The sequence below is a fragment of the Halictus rubicundus genome, chromosome 9, assembly GCF_050948215.1.
Source record: "Halictus rubicundus isolate RS-2024b chromosome 9, iyHalRubi1_principal, whole genome shotgun sequence".
Lineage (NCBI taxonomy): Eukaryota > Metazoa > Arthropoda > Insecta > Hymenoptera > Halictidae > Halictus > Halictus rubicundus.
Window position 1 is genome coordinate 2,896,670 of NC_135157.1, and position 23,051 is coordinate 2,919,720.

The 23,051-nt window shown below is 39.0% G+C and overlaps 1 protein-coding gene across 1 annotated transcript in view; it reads right to left on the bottom strand.

The window, feature by feature from the left end:
* The window catches only part of Neto (Neuropilin and tolloid-like), a 281,903-nt gene that overhangs the window by 51,872 nt on the left and 206,980 nt on the right, over positions 1 to 23,051 (bottom strand). The window contains exon 5 of the mRNA XM_076793432.1: positions 4,529 to 4,789. Within this exon, the coding sequence (XP_076649547.1) occupies positions 4,529 to 4,789 (261 nt within the window). The remainder of the gene's footprint in view (positions 1 to 4,528; positions 4,790 to 23,051) is intronic.

Here is a 23,051-nt window from a genome sequence, read left to right on the forward strand (position 1 = left end):
TCGAAACGATTGTGACTATCGATGTTCATCTTTCGCTTCATTCAGCGACCGAACTCGCGGCTGGAGAGGTCCCGGATTCCAAATTTTCGAACGCCTCTCGACAACCCTTCAATGAGAATTCGAGCTTACTTTTGTCTGTTGTAGAACGAATTGCAAAGCTCGTCGGCCTCCGCAAGAGCGTTTGTCGGGACGAAATTCTGCATTGAAAGCTTTCACCTTTACACATGTACGACCCATAGTCCGCCCAGTCGGATACTGTAACGAATTTCCGGTTCGATACCGCTCTCGAAAGAATAAGGGTGGATTGTAACGGTACACTTGACTTTCACGGTTCATCGGTCTATCAATGAATTCGATCTACAAACGATTTCGCGAGCCCGCCGTGCGAATGATCATTTCCACGCGCGAAATACGCTCGAGCATTTTTATGAACACTCCACGAATAATTGAATGGTTATTGTACCGTGCTTTTGTACCACACATTCATTCTTGTGAATATTATTGTCATTTCATCTTTATTACGCTGTGCTTACTTTGTAGACTTTATTAGGTGTATGCAACAGTTTTAGTCTTTTTCAACCGTTCAAGAATAACGATCTATAATTAGACAGCGGATATTTAGGCAAAGTAAAAATTGTTTGCATTAACTTTATAAGATATAGACATCCATTTATTTCCTTAATAATTTTAATAAATATGGCGTATCACTAAATTCTGTAAACGCTTACTATTTTACATTTGATCTACTCATTTTTGTCATAAATGCATATAATCCTGAGTCTATGTATAATGGTTCTATTATTTCACCTTTTTGTGCAATTGCTTGTTTGCTATCGATGCGTTTAAATAACTAATGTTATTATCGACTGGTAACATACCTTGCATGTCGTGTATAAATAGAGTACAATTGAAAAAGAAACTAAAAATTTTGCATACAACTAGTACGTTCAGAATCCAGAACTTGTACTAATCTATATGTCATTGAAGTAATTGATTCATAGCTTTTAAAAAGCAATGAGAGTGCAGTTACATACTTGTGATCCTTTGTTCCATAAGTATAACGTGAATCCATCAAATCCATTGCAATTTTGATAATATTGAATGTTGTAATTATTTCGACATAAACTTCGAAAAGATTGATAGATAATAATTATTATTACTAATCACAGTTACAAGTAGCAGATCAGTCAAGAGTTTGCATTCCGAATTTAGTTAACCCCAGCGTCTAGCCACGTGATTAAAAAGGTATATACAAACTCGATTAAAGACCAATTAATCTGAGAAATTTATGTTGCATCCTCTCAAGTTTGATGTAGCAAGCTGTGGAGTTAGGGCTACAAATTATGGATTTATACTCCAGATGCGACCGTGCCTGATGGCGTATCAACAGAGACTTGACTGACAATCGAAGTTCGACAACTCAAACACTGAGCACAAATGTAGTTCATGCGATGTTAATAATAAAATAAATGTTTTAAATTTGTAGTGTAAGTCACAGAAAAAAATTCTAAACGGCAACTTTTCAATTGATCAATGGCAATTTTTTCAAAATTTGTATCAAACTGATCCTTCTAATGTTTCAAACATGCTTAGGTCGTTTGACCTCATTTTAATCTCCGAATTTTGCCTTGGGGTCTTTCGTGACCCTGAAAAAAGTTTCTGCATACTGCTTTTTGCTAATTTATTGCAAAATTACTGCAAATATATACAGTGAATTCTCGATATATGTCAACAACGCGGGTCTTGCCAGCGTCAAGTATCGTCCAGGAGACATACCCGAGCCGTGTTATGTTTACACTGCTCGGCGTCCGAGGCCTCTCGAGCTTCTTAGCCCCTCACGGGGTATATCCCGCATTAGTGGGGATAATTCCGCGACGTTTATCATCCAGGCCTTGGCGACAGATATAGAAAAATCACTGTATAAAGTTTTTTTAGTTTGTTTTATACGTTTGGATTTCGTAGTCCTAATGTATACTTCGAAGTACCTCAGTAAATGTTTACGGAATTTTTAGAAAGATTCAAGTGTCACAGACTGCAGTCTGAGGCAAGAGTATAGCGTTCGAGGATTAACTCTGGGACTCCTGCGAGTTCTCGGCCTATGCCGGAGTCATTTCTGACGCACACCGATATTTCACTAATACAGCTTTATTCCGACATAAGACGATGGCTCGGGACCGGGACCGGCTTTCGCCGTATTTCGGATGAAGAAGAAGAAAAGGGGATAGCGATTTTCTTATAACGGAATAAAATTGTACATATTGACGGTCGATCGAGCTTATCCCCACTGCTACCGCGACGGGTCAAGAATAAGTCGGGCATAAAGACAGGGTTAACAGTTATTTTAAAGTGTGTACGGAGATTTTCTTGAACGACTGTATTAAGAATACATCGCGTTACTTAAGCAATCAAGATGGCTCGATCTCAGGACGAGGAACCGTCGAGGAGCTGAGATCTATGGCGAGATCTATGGCCGTGGGAGTGTTCCGCGTATTCATAAGCCTCCCCCTGTTCTTCCCGGTGACAATGAATTAATTTCGGCCTCCGTCCGCGCCTGCACAGAGTACTTCCGCCGCAGATTATCTATTCCCAAAGTGTCTCGTAATTTCTCAACCGGGAACGCGACGGAGACTACTAAGTATTATATTCGCGATAGAGTCGCTCTCCTCGGATAACGTTAATAATGATCGTTGTTCCTCACCTCGACGGAGCATGTTTTTTGCCTGTTCGCAAAAGACGACCAGGACTTTAGACGAAACAGGGTAATTACACTGGATATTTGCGACTTGTGGTTCCACCGCATCCATGCTCTAGTTACCGTTCTAACCTGCACCATGGTTTCATCGTGTAATGTTTAGATCATATCAAATTCCGGTCCCGAGCTATATTCTGGTACGCGACGTTCGCTAACAGTTTGCCGAACTGTCAGAAAATTCTAATCAGTTTATCGTATGTATTGCGTACACTCAGAGTGTTATCGAGTTTCGAGCGTCGAAGTTAACGGAAAAAAATCAGTACACCTTGATTCTAATTACTAATTAGCAACAGAAATGTGTAGTAAGCCGCTCAAAAATTTCATGTTACTTTCCTAAATTAATACTGACCAATGATTTCAATTGAGGAATAAAACTGAAATTATGTAAATTTAATTAAAGCATAGTTTAACCCCTTGCTTTATAACATCGCGTCAGACTCGCGATGAAGATGTAGAATATATTAAACATATTATTAATTTCCTTTGAACCAGATTAAAATTTTATTTACCTGTCACCGGTATTTAGTCATTCAAGAAAATATGAACACACAATAGATACAGTGATTTCTCTATATATGTCGCCAAGGGGCCACGAAGCTCGAGAAGCCAAGGTCGCCGATGAATGTAAACATAACACGGCTCGGGTATGTCTCCTGGACGATACATGACGCTGGCAAGACCCGTGTTGTTGACATATATCGAGAATTTTCTGTACCATTTTCCACTTCCTTCTGGAAGCATTTACACAAGGGATTAACTAACTTTCAACAAGCAAATCATACTAAAATTTACAGAATAAATACTAAAAAATTACAGAATAATTGAAAATCGAAAAATGTATAAAATTGTTCCAGTTTTTCTAGTTCGAAGTTTACTGATTATCGAGTAGTATAATTGTCGTATCATTGAAGTAGACAGAAAATGGCAGACAGCAAAGCGTCGCAAGAAATGATCTAATCAAAGTGAAAATCCCACTTTTTTGGAAATATTTCCTAAAATAATTGTTATTTTTTATCTCTGAATAACACGTTGACTGCCGAGGGTATTTTGTTGGTATTTTATAATCACATCATGTAATAAATGTATGTACAATGTACAGTAAACCTTCTTTTAACACAGTTTCCTTATAACGCGGAGCAAAAATTGTGATTAGATTAATATCAAATTTAATTTGATTTGATTTGATTTGTAGTAATACTGGGTGTCTTATAATACAAATAAGGTACAAATTAATCGCGTTACAGGAGGGTTGGCTGTATATTTTACTTTATAATACGAACAACTAAAAAAAAAAACACACTTAAAAACAAAAAATAAATACACTTATAATTTTAAAGAATTATTGTAATATTAATTACAAAATTATAAATGTTACCGTCTGCTAAGTTTGCGCATTTTTATCAATTTTGGTCGTGCCGGTCAGCTGTGACCACCATTGTTGCGAAGATCAGTAGTGATTACCATGACAGACAACTCGTTAATTCGTGTAGTCGCGATTCTATACTGTCGCGGGCAAACAAGTTCGCGAATTTCTACGCGAACAAGTGCTAACGAACGCGTTCCCTGGCCCCGTGTATCTCGCGTCTAATCTGATTTCGCATTCTCGCGGCGGTCCTGGTGCCCGAGATTGACGTTGTATATCGATCCCGCGGCATCGCGCGAATAGTTTCGGTCGGTTCGCGTCTGCGAGAATCTCGCGTACACCCGAAAATCTCGTGCACGGCATACCCGTGCAACGTGACGGACGCGAAGAAGATCGTAATGCCGTGGACTTACGGTAGGTTGGCCTGGGTATCATACTCCAGACGGCCTTGAATCCCTTGCCCTCGATGCTATCGTCACTGCGGAATCGCAGCCAGAGGTATCTCGTCTTCGACGTGATCTCAGGGGGGAAATTCGTGCCGCAGTAGTTCCCGAGGAGATTGGAGTAGCCGTACTGGCCGTCACGTACCTCCAAGAAATCGTAACGGCATTCGGAGCTCTCTTCGAGCTTGAACTCGTCCCGAAAGTCGAGCTTCAGTAGCATACCTTTGTCAGCTGAAACGAGAGATGAAACGCGGCGTTAGATTTATATTCCTTCGGGCCGCAAACGGTGTCCAAAAATTGAGGGATACGTTGCAAGAGGGAGCTATGCCATAGTATTCATTCTCTCAGATACTAAGACTGTTAAAGTTAGACGAATTTCATTTTGTCATGGTTCACGATACGAATGTGGCTTCTTTGTTATGTTCGACAGAAAGCTTTTCCTTAAGAGCCAAGACTTCGTAATTCACAATAAGGTAGAGTGACTATGTTACCGACTTTAGGCGAAAAATGATTTTACGTGCCTCAACTTTTTGTCCTTATATGAGAATATTTTTCGCTGGGAAAGGGCTCATTCGAAAGATGAAGGTTCAATCTAGTGCGCGCTGGTCATGACCTGACGAGATTATGCAGATATTTGATAATATTGGGAGAAGTCGAAGGTTCTGAGCGTTTTCTCTCTTTATTTCGACGATGAAATTAACAAAGTTAGAATTTTCGGATTTAGATCAAATATGCGCCGTTTTGTTCGATAACTTTTGTCCATTTTGAAGGCAATTTCATAATTCCGCGATTGAAGAAGTCCTCGTCCCTATTGGTAAAAAACTTGACCAGCTCATTTTCACAAGCCTCTCTTTAGGACAGTTTTTTACCATCAAGAAAATTTTGACGACGCGCCAGAAGCTCCGAGAGCTTGGATGGGAGGTTATATCGCACCCGCCGTATAGCCCAGACCTGGCACCAAGCGATTATCACCTTTTCAAGCATTTGCAAAATTTTCTTGATGGTAAAAAACTGTCCTCAAGAGAGGCTTGTGAAAATGTGCCGGTCAAGTTTTTTTACCAATAGGGACGAGGACTTCTTCAATCGCGGAATTATGAAATTGCCTTCAAAATGGAAAAAAGTTATCGAACAAAACGGCGCATATTTGATCTAAATCCGAAAATTCTAACTTTGTTAATTTCAGAGATTTGAGGCTTTCACGAAATAAAGTCGATATAAAGAGAGAAAACGGTCAGAACTTTTTACTACACCTAATATAAGCGTTAGAAGTAGGCCAAAAATTGAGGATGTGCATGCCGTGGAATTCAAGCATTTTTATGCCATTGGATGAGTTCTCTGGATGAAATCGAGAGTAGCGCGCGCAAGAAAATATCTCCAACTACAAATTGAGCTATATTTTGTCTTGATTCTCTGCGAAATAAAGCCAAAAACTTGAAGCACGTTTCTGGCATCAGAATTCATGATATCGATAACACAGAGCAAAAAATGTGACAGGTTTAGTCACAGACTTAAGACTCGTCAGATCAAAACCAAGACGAAAAACCAAGGCTGTAAACGAAAATTACACAGCAGTTACCGACCTGCTGACTCTGTAAAAGTCACGTGACTACCCTTGGCCCTTAATGCGTGTAGCTCTTTATTACTACATTTCGGGCCAGGTAGAAAGACTCGGACTTCTTCGTCTGTCTCAATAGCAGTGCCGTATCATGAACCTTGCAGGCCTCCACGGCCAACCGCGAGCTGCAGCCACCCGTCTTGGGATTTTCCCGCAAACCTGAACACCGTGTACAATGACCCTATGACCTGTCCTCCATCTCCAGGGTGGACAAGTTGCGGAAACGCCCTTCAAGATTGAAATTCTCAATTTTCCCTCCCATTAATCAATTCACCAAAAATGACATTCCGTGGGTGGGGATTGCTTGTTAGAAGAACTAAGCTCCTAACTCTATCGACTAATCTCACACGAAGAGCGCAAGGGGCTCAACAAAAACTTTAGTGAGTAGTTGTTTTTCAATAGGAATGTTATAGCTGGGATTACAATTTTTTTACGCAAGATAATTAATCAAACGTAATGTACAAGGAACATATTTAATTTTTATACACCACGAGGTGTCGGAATTACTAAAACAAATTATTATGACCAATTTTAACTATCTAGTTTCAGTTTTATTAATCAGATCACTTTAATGTTCGGCACTTAACGAACAATGCAAAGTACACGTCGTCAGGGACAAAAATAAGTGGACAGTTAGTGGGAACAGGTAAAAACGAAGTTTAGTCGAATTAACATGACTGTTATAAATTTAAGTTTTATTTATTATATATTGTTATAGCGTATAGATTATTTAGTGAATAATTGAAGTTCATATTTACATCTTTGTGTAAATATGCCGTACCATAACGAAAATGACAACTATTTATCACGAGACAAAAATAAGTGGACACTCAATGAAATGCGTAATAAATGGAACACATAACAAAATTAGTACTTGGTATTGCCGCCTTTTGCTTGTATTACTACTTCCAGACGTCGAGGAATACTTTGTATTAACTTCTCAATATAATCGTTACTAATTTTTTAAAATTCAGATTTTAACCTTTTGAAAAAATCGACCTTATTATTTCGCTGCTCCAATGGAACTTTTGCGTCCAGTAGACTCCATAAATTCTCGATAGGATTCAAGTCAGGGCTCTGGGCCGGCCATTCAAGCAATTTAATATTGGAATCCTTACAAAAATTTTTAGTTTTCTTAGCAATGTGCTTAGGCACATTGTCTTGTTGAAAGACAAATTCGTCGTCGCAACTCATTTTTACCACTGCTTCTTCTAAATTTTCATTTAGTATATTAATATACTTATCTGCATTCATGATTCCATTAATTATGCACTAACTTACCAATTCCGTTTCGCGAGAAGCACCCCCACACCATTAATGATCCACCACCTTTAACTGTGGCTGTAATAAATGATCTCTTATACGCTTCATGTTTTTTTCTCCAAACTTTGTACTTCTTTTTCAATTGTCGCAACTCAAATTTACTTCCGTCACTCCAAATTATATTTTTACAGAATGCTGGTGGCATATTCACATATTTTTTTACAAATGCTAAACGTTTTCTCATATTTCTTTTATGAATATGTGGCTTACGTCTAGCCTTGCAGCATCTTAAACCAACTTCGTGCAGTCTTCGTTTTATTATTTTCTTGAAACATTTACTTCCACTATTTCTGCAATACTTCTTGCTGCAATCGTTGGATCTTTTCGACTTGTACGAAAAATTCGACGGTCTTCTTGTATGGTGGTACATACAGCGTTTGCGTCCACGACCTCTTAAAATTTTCACGGTCTTATGTACTAGCTTCTTCTTATAAATTTTCCCTACTGCACTTTTAGATACATTGTACTTCCGAGCTATTACGCGATAACTTAATTTCTTACAGCAGTCCGATACAATTAAACAGGGAATTTGATATGAAATTTTTTTCGTTTCTGGCATTCTGCAATTATTGTATAAATGTTCTTACTTGTACGAAGCTTGAACTGGTACCAATAAGTTTGATGGTGATCACTGCATGTAAGCGTGACCTGTGCCTAATGTTTTTATACATTTCTTACCTCACAATAACATTATAACCAAGGGTCCACTTATTTCTGTCTCCTGACAAATAGCTGACATTTTTATTATCATATAATACGGCGTGTTTACACAAAGATATAAATATGAACTTCAATTATTCGCTAAATACTCTATACACTATATGGATATAATATAATAAATATAACATAAGTTTGTAACAGTCATGTTAATTCGACATAACTTCATTTTTACCTATCTCCACTAACTGTCCACTTATTTTTGTCCCCGACTGTATATTATGGAAACTACAAATTACTGTACAGTAGTATCACAATAGAACAGAGTTCTATAACAGAACAGAGATATTGTTGGAACATCGAGGAAGCAGCTAGTAAATTTTTATAGCTAGTGGATCGCACAAACAATTTTTCTATCGTTAAGCTGGGATGAAGGTTTCAGTCTAATCCGGCCCACGATACACGATACATTAAAAGTTAGCACGATTAGCATTCCAGGCGCTTCGGCTCGGGGACAACAGTGGCGCACGCAGGAAACACATTGTTCAGATCCCTCCCGCAAGAATCTGCTCTCGATAGGTCGGGTTACACGACAAATATTCTAATGACGTTAGCCTCGAAACTCGCCCTGGCACTCGGCCAGGTTATTCGTCGTAGTCGTCACATACTTTTTTTCTGGGTTTGTTCTTTCCAAAGTACGCAGTTCGGCATGCGTGTCACAGTATCGTATGTTTCCGCGTTCGTATTTCCAATGGAAATGAAAGACCAACGAGTGATCCAATATGGTATTCATCGAGTTAGGGTAAATGTGCCTTATTTCGGTCCTACTTTGACTTCCTGAAAATAAATAGCTTAAAAATTGACAGGTATCTACTAACTCGTATAGATTTGAATGCGGGCAGTGATCACCCTGTTCCTCGCTCCCAATGCACAGCTTCGTGTACTCATATAAATAATTTGGAAAATAGAATATTGATAATTAGACGGGGGATCTTTATGCAAAATAAAAATTGTCTGCATCGATTACAAGAAATAGAAGCTAAGTAAAATGTTATTTCTTCACTTACTAATTTTAATAGATGAGAAACAGTATATTGACATTTGAAATTTTTTTAATTTTCGTAGAATTTCAAATTTCATCTACTCAATTTTGTTATAAGTAAAGATCCGCAGTCTATTGATAATAAATACCCCTAAGATGGCCGACTACTGCAGCAATTATCTTAGTCGTTCAGTTGCTGAGGTGCAATCCTCAAGAAGTGCAGAACACAATAAACCTCATATTACATTGGAATGAGGATTTAAAAGTTCTGAACGATCCTCACACATTAACAAGTATTTTGTAAGTGCAGCTAAAATAAACACAATTGATCTTCCGCATTATCTAACTTACAATTCGAAATGGCTGGCGTATTCATGCTACATTCGACATGTCCTTACAACTTAACAAAGTTTGTACAAACACACTTCATATAACATTTCTTTCTTATTCTCTCATTTTCGCATTTTCACTTGTGGATTCTACTTTGGAAAAGTTCGAAATGCCTTGTAATACAGTTTGAACGTGGTAGAATTACCAAATGGGTGAAGCATGATTAGTTTCTGATTTTTACTTTTACAATTATTGATATCACAAGAATGTTTTCACAAGAAATCTGTTAATTCTCGTGTGATGATGGCTGAGCCTGTGATGACCCAGAATGGATCTCGACCATCGCAGTACACAATAATTACCAGCATGGGTCGTGCGAGACCCAGTCACTGGCCACTGCGATCCGACAAGCACACGTTGTAATGAAAATCGTACGATGTCTGAATAAATTCAATCTTACCAAAATGACAAAGCAATGTGTGTCAGTTATGTTTGATGTCCGGTGGTTCTAGTGTTAAGTAAATATACCAGCGTGTGTCGCACATGACACACGTGGTCTGAATGGAAAGCGTAACATGTGCCATTGATGATACACGCGGCACGGAACGTGTCAAAATACATGACGATTCAACTTAAAAGTTCCAACGGGGACACTCACGCCTACAGATCAATTTAGTGCTATTGGCAATTAAAAGCGTCCAACGGTTGAGTAAAATTGAAAGCCACAGTATAACAAAGATAAAGAAAAGATGGTAAAAACGTAGACGACTCGAGGGAGATTCGGCAGCCAGCGGTGAGCTGAGATGAAGAACGGCGATACACACGATGTTTCGTCAAATATAGCATTGGAGCCGCGATAAACCATAACGGGAAACGTTGGTGCGCACGGTCGGATCTGTCGTTTCGACGAATCGAAATCGACGTTCCCTTATCTGCCGCATAACCTTGGCTGCGTCGAGCGGAACATGAACCGGCGATTTGCAAAAATCATGGCTCCGTTGCGGCGCCGCGAGGGGCGCGTAAATCTCGGCCGATACGCGATGCAATCTGTAATGAGGCTCTTGGGATGCAAACGGGCGGCCACTTTCTCCGCACGTACGAAGATTATCCGGAAATTATTCAGCGCGAACCGATCGTTAGGATTCACTTGATCTTCGCCGACCTCTGCGAGCCGACACTAATTTTTCGACCGCGGTCGCCAATTACAGACGATGTTTCCGGGCCATTAGCTATCGGTCTGCCCGTTTTCTGCACGGCCTTACGTATAATTATTTGCTGCGCGGAACGGATTCCCAGGCCGAATTCAGCTACATAGAAACGGCGGAATAGCTGCAGCATTCCTAACGCTCCAATGACTGTTGCGCTTTGCGATAGAATCGTACAATTGGAACGGACAGCACCGCAACGATTTGGTATTACTACGGCCAAACGATTCACAAAAAGCTCCGACGGGCCTTAATCCGACAACTGTAGCAACTGAAAGCACATTCGCCCGCGTTAACCGCTCGCCGGCTCTTAACGGTTATTGTTGCTGCCGAGCGGCCGAAATGATTACATCTATCTACTCTTTTATCACCGGCTGATATTCACGGTTATGCTAATCGCCTACCGAGGAAGCTGCTTTTTTCGACACCTAAGTGCGATCCTTTTATAACGAAGAACTGTGTGACTTTACTCTTTTTAGGATATTTTGCATAATTTTTAAATATAGAACTGCGCGAAATTTGCCTTTGAAAACTTCGTGATAGGTTGTAATCACAGCTTACTTTGATCCTCTGTTTCCCTTTGAACCTGTTAAAACGGAACTCCATCTCCCACTGTCATTTGTTTGCAGTCGTAGCTATATTGGCTTTGGAATTTATGGATGCAAAATATTTTCGTCATACATGTCTTTTTGCATTTTGTCCATATGTGCTCGAGTGTAATATGCGAAATTTGGCTTTCAGAGATTCGTAACAAATTGTGATGACAGCTTGATTTAATCCTGTGCTTCCCTTTGAAGATCTTAAAAAGGAATTTAAGCGTCTACCGTCAGTTTTACCAACGATTTATCCAACGCAAACTCAGCTTCAGCCCTTTATAGCTCATTACCTTTTAAAATATTCATATAATTCTTCTGCATACGTTTTATAAAGATAGATTCATTAAAAAAGTAGATTACCTTAGCTACGTTAAGTAAAATATTTTTATATTTGTACCTTCATTTTAAAAATTGGCGAGCAGACAAGTATAAATTGTACTTTATTTTGTCGTCATTATTGTAAAGGAAGCTAAAATTTGTTATGTACATTATAATCGAATAATGCAAAAATTGGTTATCAATCATTTAAGTTATTTCGCATAAATTACTTCGCAACTATGAACATATTCGAAGACGTAACGAGAGGCAAGCAAAAGTGAGGTAACCAAGTTTTACCATAATTAACGCAAACGCAATATAAACACTTTTAATAGACTATTATTGATACTAGGACACAATTAATTTAATCATTAAGTTAAGGAAAATATGACAAATTTCAGAAAGGTGAGAACAAGCTCCAATGACGCATCAACTTATATTATGCTATATTCTAGTACATTATGGTATATTCTAGTATATTATGGTTAGACTGCGGATCTTTATACAAAATAAAAATTGTCTGCATAGATTACAAAAAATAGAAACTAAGTGAAATGTTATTTCTTTACTTGCTAGTTTTAATAGACGAAAAATAGTATTGACATTTAAAATTTTTTAAATTTTCCTACAATTTCAAATTTGATCTACTCGATTTTGTCATAAATGCATAAAGATCCGCAGTCTAATTAGGGTATATTCTAGTGTATTATACTATATTCTAGTATATTATGGTACATTTTAGTATATTACACTATATTTTAGTATATTCTAGTATATTATAATATATTCGACTATATCATACTACAGCATAGTATATTATATTATATTCTAGTTACGTTTCGCCTCATTCAGTCATTCTACATTGTCGACGAAGGAAAGATATGATTTGTACGGGGTGGTTAGAAACTGGTCGTACAATATCAATGTGAATGATTCTATATACATAAGAAGATAAATTTAAAATGTTTTATCAAATTTTTTATTAAAGAAAAACTAATTTTCAACTAATTATGTCATCTAGAATCTCCACCTTTCCAGTTGTAGTACATATTGAGCACCTAGTATGCTCGAAAATTTCTTGAAGACAAGTTGATCTGCGTTCGAACACGATCGCTCGCTTCCCTTCCACACGTTTCTAACGATGTACATGAAACTTCGGTTCAATGTTCGCCACGACGATGTCCATTTGAATCGCGCACTCTTCAACGACGCCCGACTCTCTCGACGATGGAATATTGCCGCAGTATAAACAGAACGGCGAACTGGCGACCGACGAAATGAAAGCAGAGACTGGGCTAGGTCTGGTGCGCGGTGTTCATGGCCGGCTCGTAAATATCCCAGTATTTGCGGATAAAATATGCCGTCTCTACCGCGGCTGGCGGCGCCGCGTTAAAAAATTTATGCCGCAGAGCCGCGATAGCAACGAAAATATTGACTGGAAATTATATCATTGACATCGATAGTGGCCGCGTATTTGTTCTCGGTGGCCTGAACCGGCCGGCAATTAAACATCGCGTGCGAAATAAACCGGCTAGTCTGGGGCCAATTAAAACTGGGCCAACAACGCCCACCGGGACGCCTCTGTTGTGTGGAAATGAAGATTCTTGTCGATGAGTCGGCCCCCCGCGCTGCGCCAAAGAATTGTTTAGGCGAGTCGCGATAAATTCTCTGTCGCCTGCCGCGTCTCTTGTGCACGGTAACGCCGGAATGCGCCGTGCAAGCTATTATTTCAAACGCGGCAGAGACCGCCCGCGTATTTATGCTGCGGCATGAATGAAATTCTGGCGATCATCTGGGATCAACCCACGCGTGTCACAGACCCATTTCCGTACGAAGGACACGCGCGCGCAGGACGCGTGACGATAGTGTATTCTGGTTCTCGAGGCCGTTTTTGCACGGATTTTTTGGAATTTATTTCCGAATAACCATTAAACCTTTTTTATTGGAATTTTGCACGCATATCTATTGATATTTCAAGTGCATGTGTGATTTTTTTTTTAAGTAAAAACAGTCAAAATTGGATGAGTTGTGTATATTTTTATAGAGTATGTTTTGAAAACATGGGTCAAAGATTGGAAAGAAGAAACTGAAGCTGTTTAGTAATCAGTATGATGTATGTTACAGTCCGAATCAAAAGAAATGAAAAGTTTTGATTACTTACAAAATGACGGCATTTTGAAGCCAAATTACCGATTTTTGGATATTTCTCGGTCCTTAGTCAATCATTTTGATTTAAAGCATGTGAGATCACTTATATTCTTTTCAGTTCATTAACAATGAGTAATAAAAAGATGAAATAATTTTTTATTTATCTCTTATTTCTTATAATCAGCGCAGAACATGCTCCGAGTACCATATACAATTTTATATTTTAATTAGTAGTCAGCTCGGTTGCAAACCGTTTCCTTTGTTCTTTTGGAAATGTTTCCATTCTATTCAATATGTTTCAAACATTTCATTCGAAAATTTGTGTAATGGCAGATTGAAAAGAGGTGGGCCATTGTTGTGCATGAAATATTGACGCTGTAACAAAAGTGGTAGCATGTATTGAAAGTCAGTTCAGTTCACGGGACTTATGAGTTTACATACACATAATAGTTGGATAAAATCGATACGATAGTAGCGATGAGGCAGAACGTAATCGTGTGCGTACCTTGGAACAAACGTTTAACCCTTAAATATTAGGGCCGATAAGGCTCCACTGAAATTTATGCTAATACTTATTTAACACTAAACCTACCACGGTCAAAACGACCGGTTATATATTTATATTGAATCTAGAAAAATACACATACAGAAAATAGTGGAATAAACTTCCTTGTCCAAATATTTATTATATTGAAAATGATGGACACTCTCCATAAATTTAGGGTTTCCACTTTTATACGGCAATATTTACCAGATACTGTTAATGCTTGGTAGGATTAGTGTTAATGTGTAACTATTAATAACGTAACCATTTGTGGATTCAGATGCAATTTTACTAAAACCATTCACTTCAAATCATGCATTTTTTCAAATAAAAGAAAATCATATCCGACACTTCATCCATTATAAAACATTATCTCAAATTGAGAGCACATGTCTCCCCATATTAAGGACCCCCTGTTCCCAATATAGTGAGATGGCAGGGTTTTCGTTATTTAAAAGACGTAAAGATGTAAAGGCTCCTGCAAATACATCACATCTAATTAATAATTTAGAAAATGGCACAAGTGACTGAATGTTAAGGAGATGGCTGAGGGATGTTAATGAATATCGGTCGACTGTCTGTAATCAACGATGAGTTGCTATAGTCAGCCATCTCAGACGTTGTTGTTATTATTAATATGCTATTTTCTAAACGTTTTATACGAGGATTCAATGCTACACATTGGACGTGAGAAATAGCCTGAGCACTGTGCTAATTGAAATGCTTAAGAGCTAGTATCATAGCGAGCCGAAAATATTTCACTGGGTACGGCACAGAGGCAAGGGGGCTTCCCGCTCAATGTTTAGGCTTTGACGTCTCTCGCTACATGGTACATGGTGTGCGTGACTGCTTTACTCAATTACTCGCTAGAGACGGAAATACGTGTGCCTGGGGGTTGCATTTCCTGCAATTCTTCCAAGTGAAATATTTTCAGCGCGCAATAATGCTTTTCGCAACGCACGTGGACATGGTGTCACACTCCGCAAGAGGTCGTTGATGGCAATCGCGAGAGTCCACGGGTCAGACGGTAGCCATCAGATGGGGAATGGCCATCGGCGTAGCAGCTGCAAGATTTCCGGTTTCGATCCGTGAATGTCGTTGCACGTCGGCCGTGAACCTTCTCGTGGTTCCGCGGGCGGCATTTGAATAGCGGGATACCCCGAGATGCTTCGAGTCCTCGTTTAGTAAAACCGCGTTCCTCGAGGTGCAGAGTGGAAAAAGCGGTAAAGGAGAGAAAGACCGGAGCCGGGAGGGAAAAAGGTGGAATAAAGGCCTCCGTCTCGACCATTTCCTCCGAGGAAGAGGAAACTGGAAAGCAGTGGCGGTGACGGTCCGGGGTGCATCCCCCGCACCCCTGACACCGCTGTCCCCTTTTCGCATGGAAATACCGGTTTCCCAGTAGTGGTGCGGTGGTCGATCACGAGATTTTTTTCCTCCCTTTTTTTTTGCGTGCTCGTCGCCGCTTACTCTACTATTTTTACGCTTCATTATCTTCTGATTGTATGGTCCGCCGCTGGTAATCACAGGGGAATTAAGAATTCTGTGCCACCGGCGACCCCGTAATTTCGTCTCCTTTCGTTTGTATCTGAAGGCGCGCTCGGGGTTTATTTGCAAATGTTCGACGACGAATCATCGCTGGGGATATCGGGGGACCGCATCGCGTTGCATTCGCGGCGCGCATCTTCCGCGGAAGAAACAATGAGATTGTCGGGCGTGCAAGATATCCGGGAGCGTGGTCGCCGTCGCCGTCGGGCGAAACGAACGTCTCGCGCGGAACTGCGAAGTCAGAAATTTCAGCGGGAATAGTTAATATCCATCCAGAGCGAGTTCGCGCTCCCGTCCTTGTCGATGTCTGTCGCGAACTTCCGCCGGTCTCGTGCCACTGCTTACGTAAGGAACGAATAGCTTCCGTCACGGGGAAGTTCGTTCCACCGCGAAATCCAAGGTATGCGCAAGCATTTGCGGGAGTCGCGCGCGAACCCCGCGATATTAGCGAGCGGAGGACCTCGCCGCAGAATCCCGCGCGGCTCATCTGTCCTGTAATTGTGCCACTTTCCGCCGACTATCGGTCTTCGCAGTTGCCTCGGCGACGAACGCCGCTTCTCGCCCTTATCAAGCCCAGTTTTCACGTTCCCGTCGCTGCTCGCGACAAAACCGCCGCTGCTTCGAACACCACAAATCGCGCCGGTGATGCACGATTGCAATCTTAACACCTTTGCTCGTTCGAGCGGCCAAGCTCGGCTATAGAGTGTTCACATTATACAGAGTATATTATTTATTATTAGACTGCGGATCTTTATGCATTTATGGCTTCTGAAAATAAAATAAAAAGGTTATAATATAAAATTTCAATTTAGAATTTAGTATGATTTTTATTTATTCCAGATCTACAAAGGCTACTATCACGAAAAATTAAATTTTGTTTCCACTTTCCTAAAGTTTTCCTTCAAAAATTGAAAATTGCATAAACATCCGTAGTCTATTTATTATACAGGGTGCGACATTCAAACTTTAATTTTCCTTTGATTACATACACTTGTACCCTTTAATTTTCCTTTTAGCACACGCAGTTGTTTCGTAAAATAAGTTAACGATCGTAATTTGTGGGGCAGTAAATATAATTGTGTTTAATAGTTAGGTTTAATAATTATATGCAGGCATCTATTATGGAAACATATTTTATGAAATTCCGGTTTTTAACGGTAACGTTAAAGAAACAACTTTTTTTAAAGTGAAACTTATTGATCGAGGTAGACCCTATTGTAGTCAACATATTCTATCAACAAATTATAAGTTTATTGATTGTATTGTGGTGGAAATTGAAAATCAAGTATCTAAATAAAAACTCGAGATAGAACCTTAAAGACTAGCTTTGTACCTATAAATAACATATTATAAATAGACAGCGGATCATATAATGGTAAGAATTATAATGTTGCTCTTAATATGTTTAATTACATTTTTAAATTCTTCTAATGCTGTTACTAGTTTAAATTACATCTACTTGTTTTTGTCATAAATGCATAAAATCCGCTATCTAATTATAAACTTGTAAACTATAATGGTATAATATTTCTATATGAAAAGGCTGTATTACATATGTAACTGTTTATTTACATGGCTGTATTATAAAATTATAATTTGATTTTATGTTGAAAATTTGAATGAATATTTATGGATATCGTTGAAACAAATGAAACTGTACAGAAAAGTTCAATGCACCTCAATGCAGGAAAAGGCGAAAACTAGAATAACTGAATTCATAAACAAAGGGAAATCCAAGCGGAACCTTCGCAAATAACTTAGAAAATGGCGAAAAGAAGAACAACCTTGAAAGAGGAGAAAATTTAAGTCTATCAAAATAATTCAATCACCCAAAATTAAAGTCTAAGAAATTGCGGAAATTGCAAGACGCGTACTCTGGAAGATAAGTTCGGCAATAGGATTTGGAGTCGTACCAGTAGTGAGAGTACAAATATATTTTCATACACTCCGGCGGCCCGTCGGCTACCTTCATATGAAATTACAGCCCGTCTTCTGCTGATTTCATCGGTCACGTGGTCAGAGTGCGATCTTCACTGCTGAGCAAAGAAAATATCGGCGGCTACCCCGCTACGTGGTTTTCATGGTCTCCTCTGGTTTACCGGGATAGTATCAACGGGGAAGTAAGAAGGATGTCTCGCTCAGACTTTTCCCCGTGGAAAAATATTGAAGTTCGAACGTGCCCGGGTTTTGAATACTCGAGGATTGGTTATAGGTTCGTAGCTTCTACTAATTTCGTCGGGATCGTAAGTGAAAACGACGCGAAAAGGTGTTGCCGGCCGTGGAAGTAGTGGAAGATCGTGTGTGGTCAGACGTGTTTCATATCCGACATGGCAGACATTGCAATCTTTAGGAACTTCGGATACTGCTAAAATACGACTGAAACGTGTGCTGAAATTTAATATACTTTTCTCAGATTACACGATTGTACTTATTGTTGGAGATTGAAAATTCTTTGTAAGAATCTAGATGTACTGTTATGACAGGAAGAGTAAGTACAATTTGCCCATAAATCGGGTCCGTTCCAATTATCCGACAATGATTTCCTCGACAAATATAATTGATATAATTATAATTAATCATTTAACAGAATATTTCACCACAGGTCGTCTCTATTCCACTTGTGTGGTCATATATCTTTTCAATTCTTCTTGTTTGACCACAGATCACAGTTGATCCTTTTGTCTGACTATACATTGATTCTACTTTATTTTTCTGACTGCTGTAAGTGGTTCCTATTCTATTTATTTTACTGTAAAACGTTCGTATCACTCGTCTAATCCTAAGCCGGCTCAATTCCACTTGTCTGACCACATGTCACACCTATTTCACTTGTCTGACCATATAACGTCTCTATTCTACGTAATCAACTATAGGCTCTCCCTATTTTACTGATCCCTGGCCGCCCCCGATCCACTGGTCTGGTCACTCCTATTCCACTTACTTGGCTATAGTTCGTCCTTAATCTACTTGTTGACCGTCTCACACATTGATTACAGGTATGGTACCGTGGCAGATCGATCCTTTGTAATGCGTGTGTCAATTTGGCGTGTTTCATCCTCAATCTGTGTAGACACCTTCACTTCTGCTTCTCGGCCCATGAAGACTTTAGAGATTCAATAAATATAAACTTACTTGTCCTACTATGAAACTGTTCAGGATGAGGAAGCTCTAATTATTGTAACTGGGAAGAAAATAATACAGCAAGGGGTTAAAACAGGGGTTATGTCAACTATCGAAATTTTCCACAACGTTCAATAAGATTATTATTATTAAATGAATTGATAATTATCCAAGGAAGTGAATCCAAGAGAGGAATCTATAAAAATTTTACTCCATGTCGACAAGAACATACAAAAACTTTGAAGGGCAAATTGAAAGTAGACGCCCGGGCGCCTGGGTATTGGCATAAGAGTTAATTTGCATTGTAGAGACCCCGACGGTTTCACGATTTCGAATGGTTGCTTACACGTACGTCACTCGAAGCATTGCACGCTATTTGAACTATTGTGCGAAAATATATTTGAAAAAGCGTGCTCGATTGGTCCCGACGTTAATTGCACGAGCTGCTCGCGACACCACGTCCGTAAACCTGTTCCCTTTATCTTCGAGGTGGAGACCGGGTAAAAAGGCCACTCAGCGCAAGAGGAACGCCAGCTTTATGATGCGGAACTAACGTCAACTTAATCTTTCATAGAACGATGGGACGCGGCGTGGTTTACGGCGTCCCGACGTCGCTCCTATCAATGTAATTATTACGGCCGTCGGTGAAATATATTTTCGACCATTTTGCCGCGGCTGTTCAGTCAAGTTAAGGGATATTCTGATTTTAAACTTTCAAAAAATCAAGTTTTTCGTTGCATTTTCTGTAAGAGCGTGTTCCTGAACACGTGGTAACGAAGACAGCGCATCCCATTGGGAGGCACGTTCCGCGAGTCACCAAAATTTGGCATTATGAGAAGACTTGCCGTTCTATTTTTACATCAAACATAGCATAGTCCAGGTAATAGAAAATATGTATGTATGCAAAAGCTTAATACCGAACAGCCGTCAGATTTTATTACAAAAATTTCCAAACAAGACGTGGTCGCAATCGACGTGGTTAAAAGGGGATTTTTTGCCCCGGGCCGACGAAATCAGGGGTGAAATGATGCGACTGATGTTTCGTTGAATATTACGCCCCGGGAACTGTAAATAAATTTCCATTCGTTTGTCCCGCGTCCTCCCTAGCGCCGCAAACGAGCAAACTTCGTCGCGAAGTTTTATTTCAATTTTCGTACGAGGAAATAAGAACAGCGAAAAAACTCGACTGAACTTGATTCGCTATTCGTTTCCTCGGATCATCTCCACCCGCTGCTGAAAGTGTTTCGCAGACGTCGTTCCAACACGGTTCCTTTTTTATTCGCGGCTTTTTCCCACCGAAGACGAATGATTTATATCGTCCGAATCAGACGCTAAATTCGCGTAATGTATGGCGACCATTGTCTCGATAAACGGCAACGGTATAATAATAGTTCGCTTTCGGGGATTGTTTCTTGCTCTCCCCCGCCGATGATTAATGCCTGCTAAAGAACAAAGATGGCGCAGCCGTGGGACGGTTTAATTGCGCGTTATGAGCACCAGTTGAATTTCAACGTTACAAAGGGGCAAAATATTTTCACTCGTTTTAGTTGACCCTCGGAAAAGTTCGCGGCCTTTGTTACATTATCCGCTGATTAGCCGACATTAATAGCACGGCTCTTCGGGTTAAAGCATCATTTCGCGTTAATCCCGATTTCTAGATGAATTTTTATTTAAACTGCAGATTTTCTACATTGCTATCTTTGTTCGTTTGTTATTACATCGAATGAAATGAAACATTTTGTAGTAAACAATTTCGTTGTAGAGAACTTTGTAGGGTGCCATTTTGGAGCCGTTTTAAAGCCAGAATTCGGGAATTTCATTTTATGCACATTTCCTTTGTCAATTAAGTTTGACAAGACAAGTATTTTTCAAGACTATTTAACAATTTGGAGCTTAAGCATTTCGGACCGTGATAAACAGAAGGTCATATTGAAACTACACTGAGATTGTTAAATGAAACTAAACTTTACAGAGAAATATAACCACCACAGGAACGTACATGAACAGATAACTAGATAAACTTGTTATTAAGTTAAGTTAAGAATTTGAGCAATTTATTAGTTACAAAGAATATAAAAATTCGAATGCTGGAGTTAAAATCTAATAGAGAAGAAAGAAAGGCTGGAGATACAGTCGTCTGAGAAAGTAAGTAAACGATCGCAATTTCTACAGACGTAAACATAATAACAGTGATTTCTCTATATGTATATGTCGTCAAGGCTTGGCCGATAAACGTTGCGGAATTATCCCCACTACCGTAAACCTAGCACGGCTCGGTTATGTCTCCTGGGCGATATACGACGCTGACAAGATTCGTGTTGTTGACATATATCGAGAATTCACTGTATGTTGCACGACATGGAAATAAATCTATTGATTTTTCGAAAATACACCCACTATTACTTTGATTAAACTGTACAATATCTAATATCACATACGAAATATACATTTCCCATTTGTTTACTTAAAATTAAATTATTTTCATGTATACCCGGTAACTAAGCAGGAGAGAATGTGTTACTAAAGTATGTGTCATTAAGACACATTGAGTACATTAAGAATAACGTCCAGTTCTAAAAATCTTTTTATTACGAGTTCGAAGCGAGGTTTCTGCATTGCTACCATTGCGACTGTGGAGAGACTTATAATCCGCCCAACGTCAAGTCAGTCGCTGTAAACAACTGCACGCGACACTCACTTTGACGGGACAATGTCGGATTCGCATTCTTCGGATAATTAAAATAGGAAGCACTGTGGATGTCTTACTTATCTGACTTGTCTCGTTGGACGAGCTTTAGCGGCGCTTTTAATTAGCGGACACGAGTTTATTGCACGTGTAGCGGCGCGCGAAGGCTCCTGCCAGAAACAGATTTATCACTTCACATTTCAAACGCGATACCCAAAAAGAATTTTTCGTGCGTCTAAAAAGTTCGTGTGCAAATGGGAATTATTTTCGGTTTTCGGTGACTTAAGCTCATAAGATTATCTGTATTTTATTTTACACTTAAATTGTAGATCTTCATACATTTATAGTACCCGTAGTAGTTGTAAAATTCAAGGAAATGTTTACGTTAAAAATCACTGCTAGCATTTCTACTCAATTTTTGCCATTAGCGGTCTCTTATTCACCAAAGTGAATTTTTTCTCACTTTAGCTTTTATGAAGTATTCTATGGAAACTCGAATTTGCATAGAAATTTGCATTCTAGTTATAGTGATTATAAAAGCAGGGCAGCGGAGAATAAGATTCAATGAACGAAAATTTTCCTAAAACCAAATTTTAGTTTCTTTTCCGTATAAAAGATCCGATTTGTACTGTTATAAAGAAACGTACTTGTAATATGACATACCTGAAAATGATTATTTCAACCTTTCTAGTTAGTTCAAGTGTTCATTTTTACATTTCCATTCTTAATTTTCAATCAAACATTTTTACAATGGACTGAATCCTGAAGCATTACAATTACAAAAAAAAAATCAGATCGAATCTGTTAACACAATAAATAAAAAATTGCGAAAAACAAATGCATATGCATTGCATATTTCTGCATATTCAAAAATTCTTACCATGTCTATAAAATGTAAACAGTTAAGCATTAATCAAATGCATAGGCCGTGAAATATCAAAAATCTCAAAAGATGGTTAATCGATTTAGCCAACGGCTTATAATATTGAATGATTGCGAGTCAAAACAATCAATCATTGGATAATGAGGAATTAAGTAAGAGTTCCATAAAACGCATTAACTCAGAAGGATGTTACGTTTGTTTCATGGAAGCCACGCAAAAATTATGTAACAATAATTTTATTTTATAACGATTGAACCCTTCAGATGTGATGTTAAACCAAACGGGCAAATATTGACATACACCACTTTAGCGTTAAACGGCTTACGTACAGGCACAGTGGTTTGTTGAAAGTATTGAAAAATTAATACAGAAAATGCGTTTAAGTTTATAAATATTCATAGTACCGTATTTCTGGTAGGTACATCTGTCAGTGTGCAAATCCTTCAACCGGGTCTTTCGGATCAGACCGTATTTCGCGTGG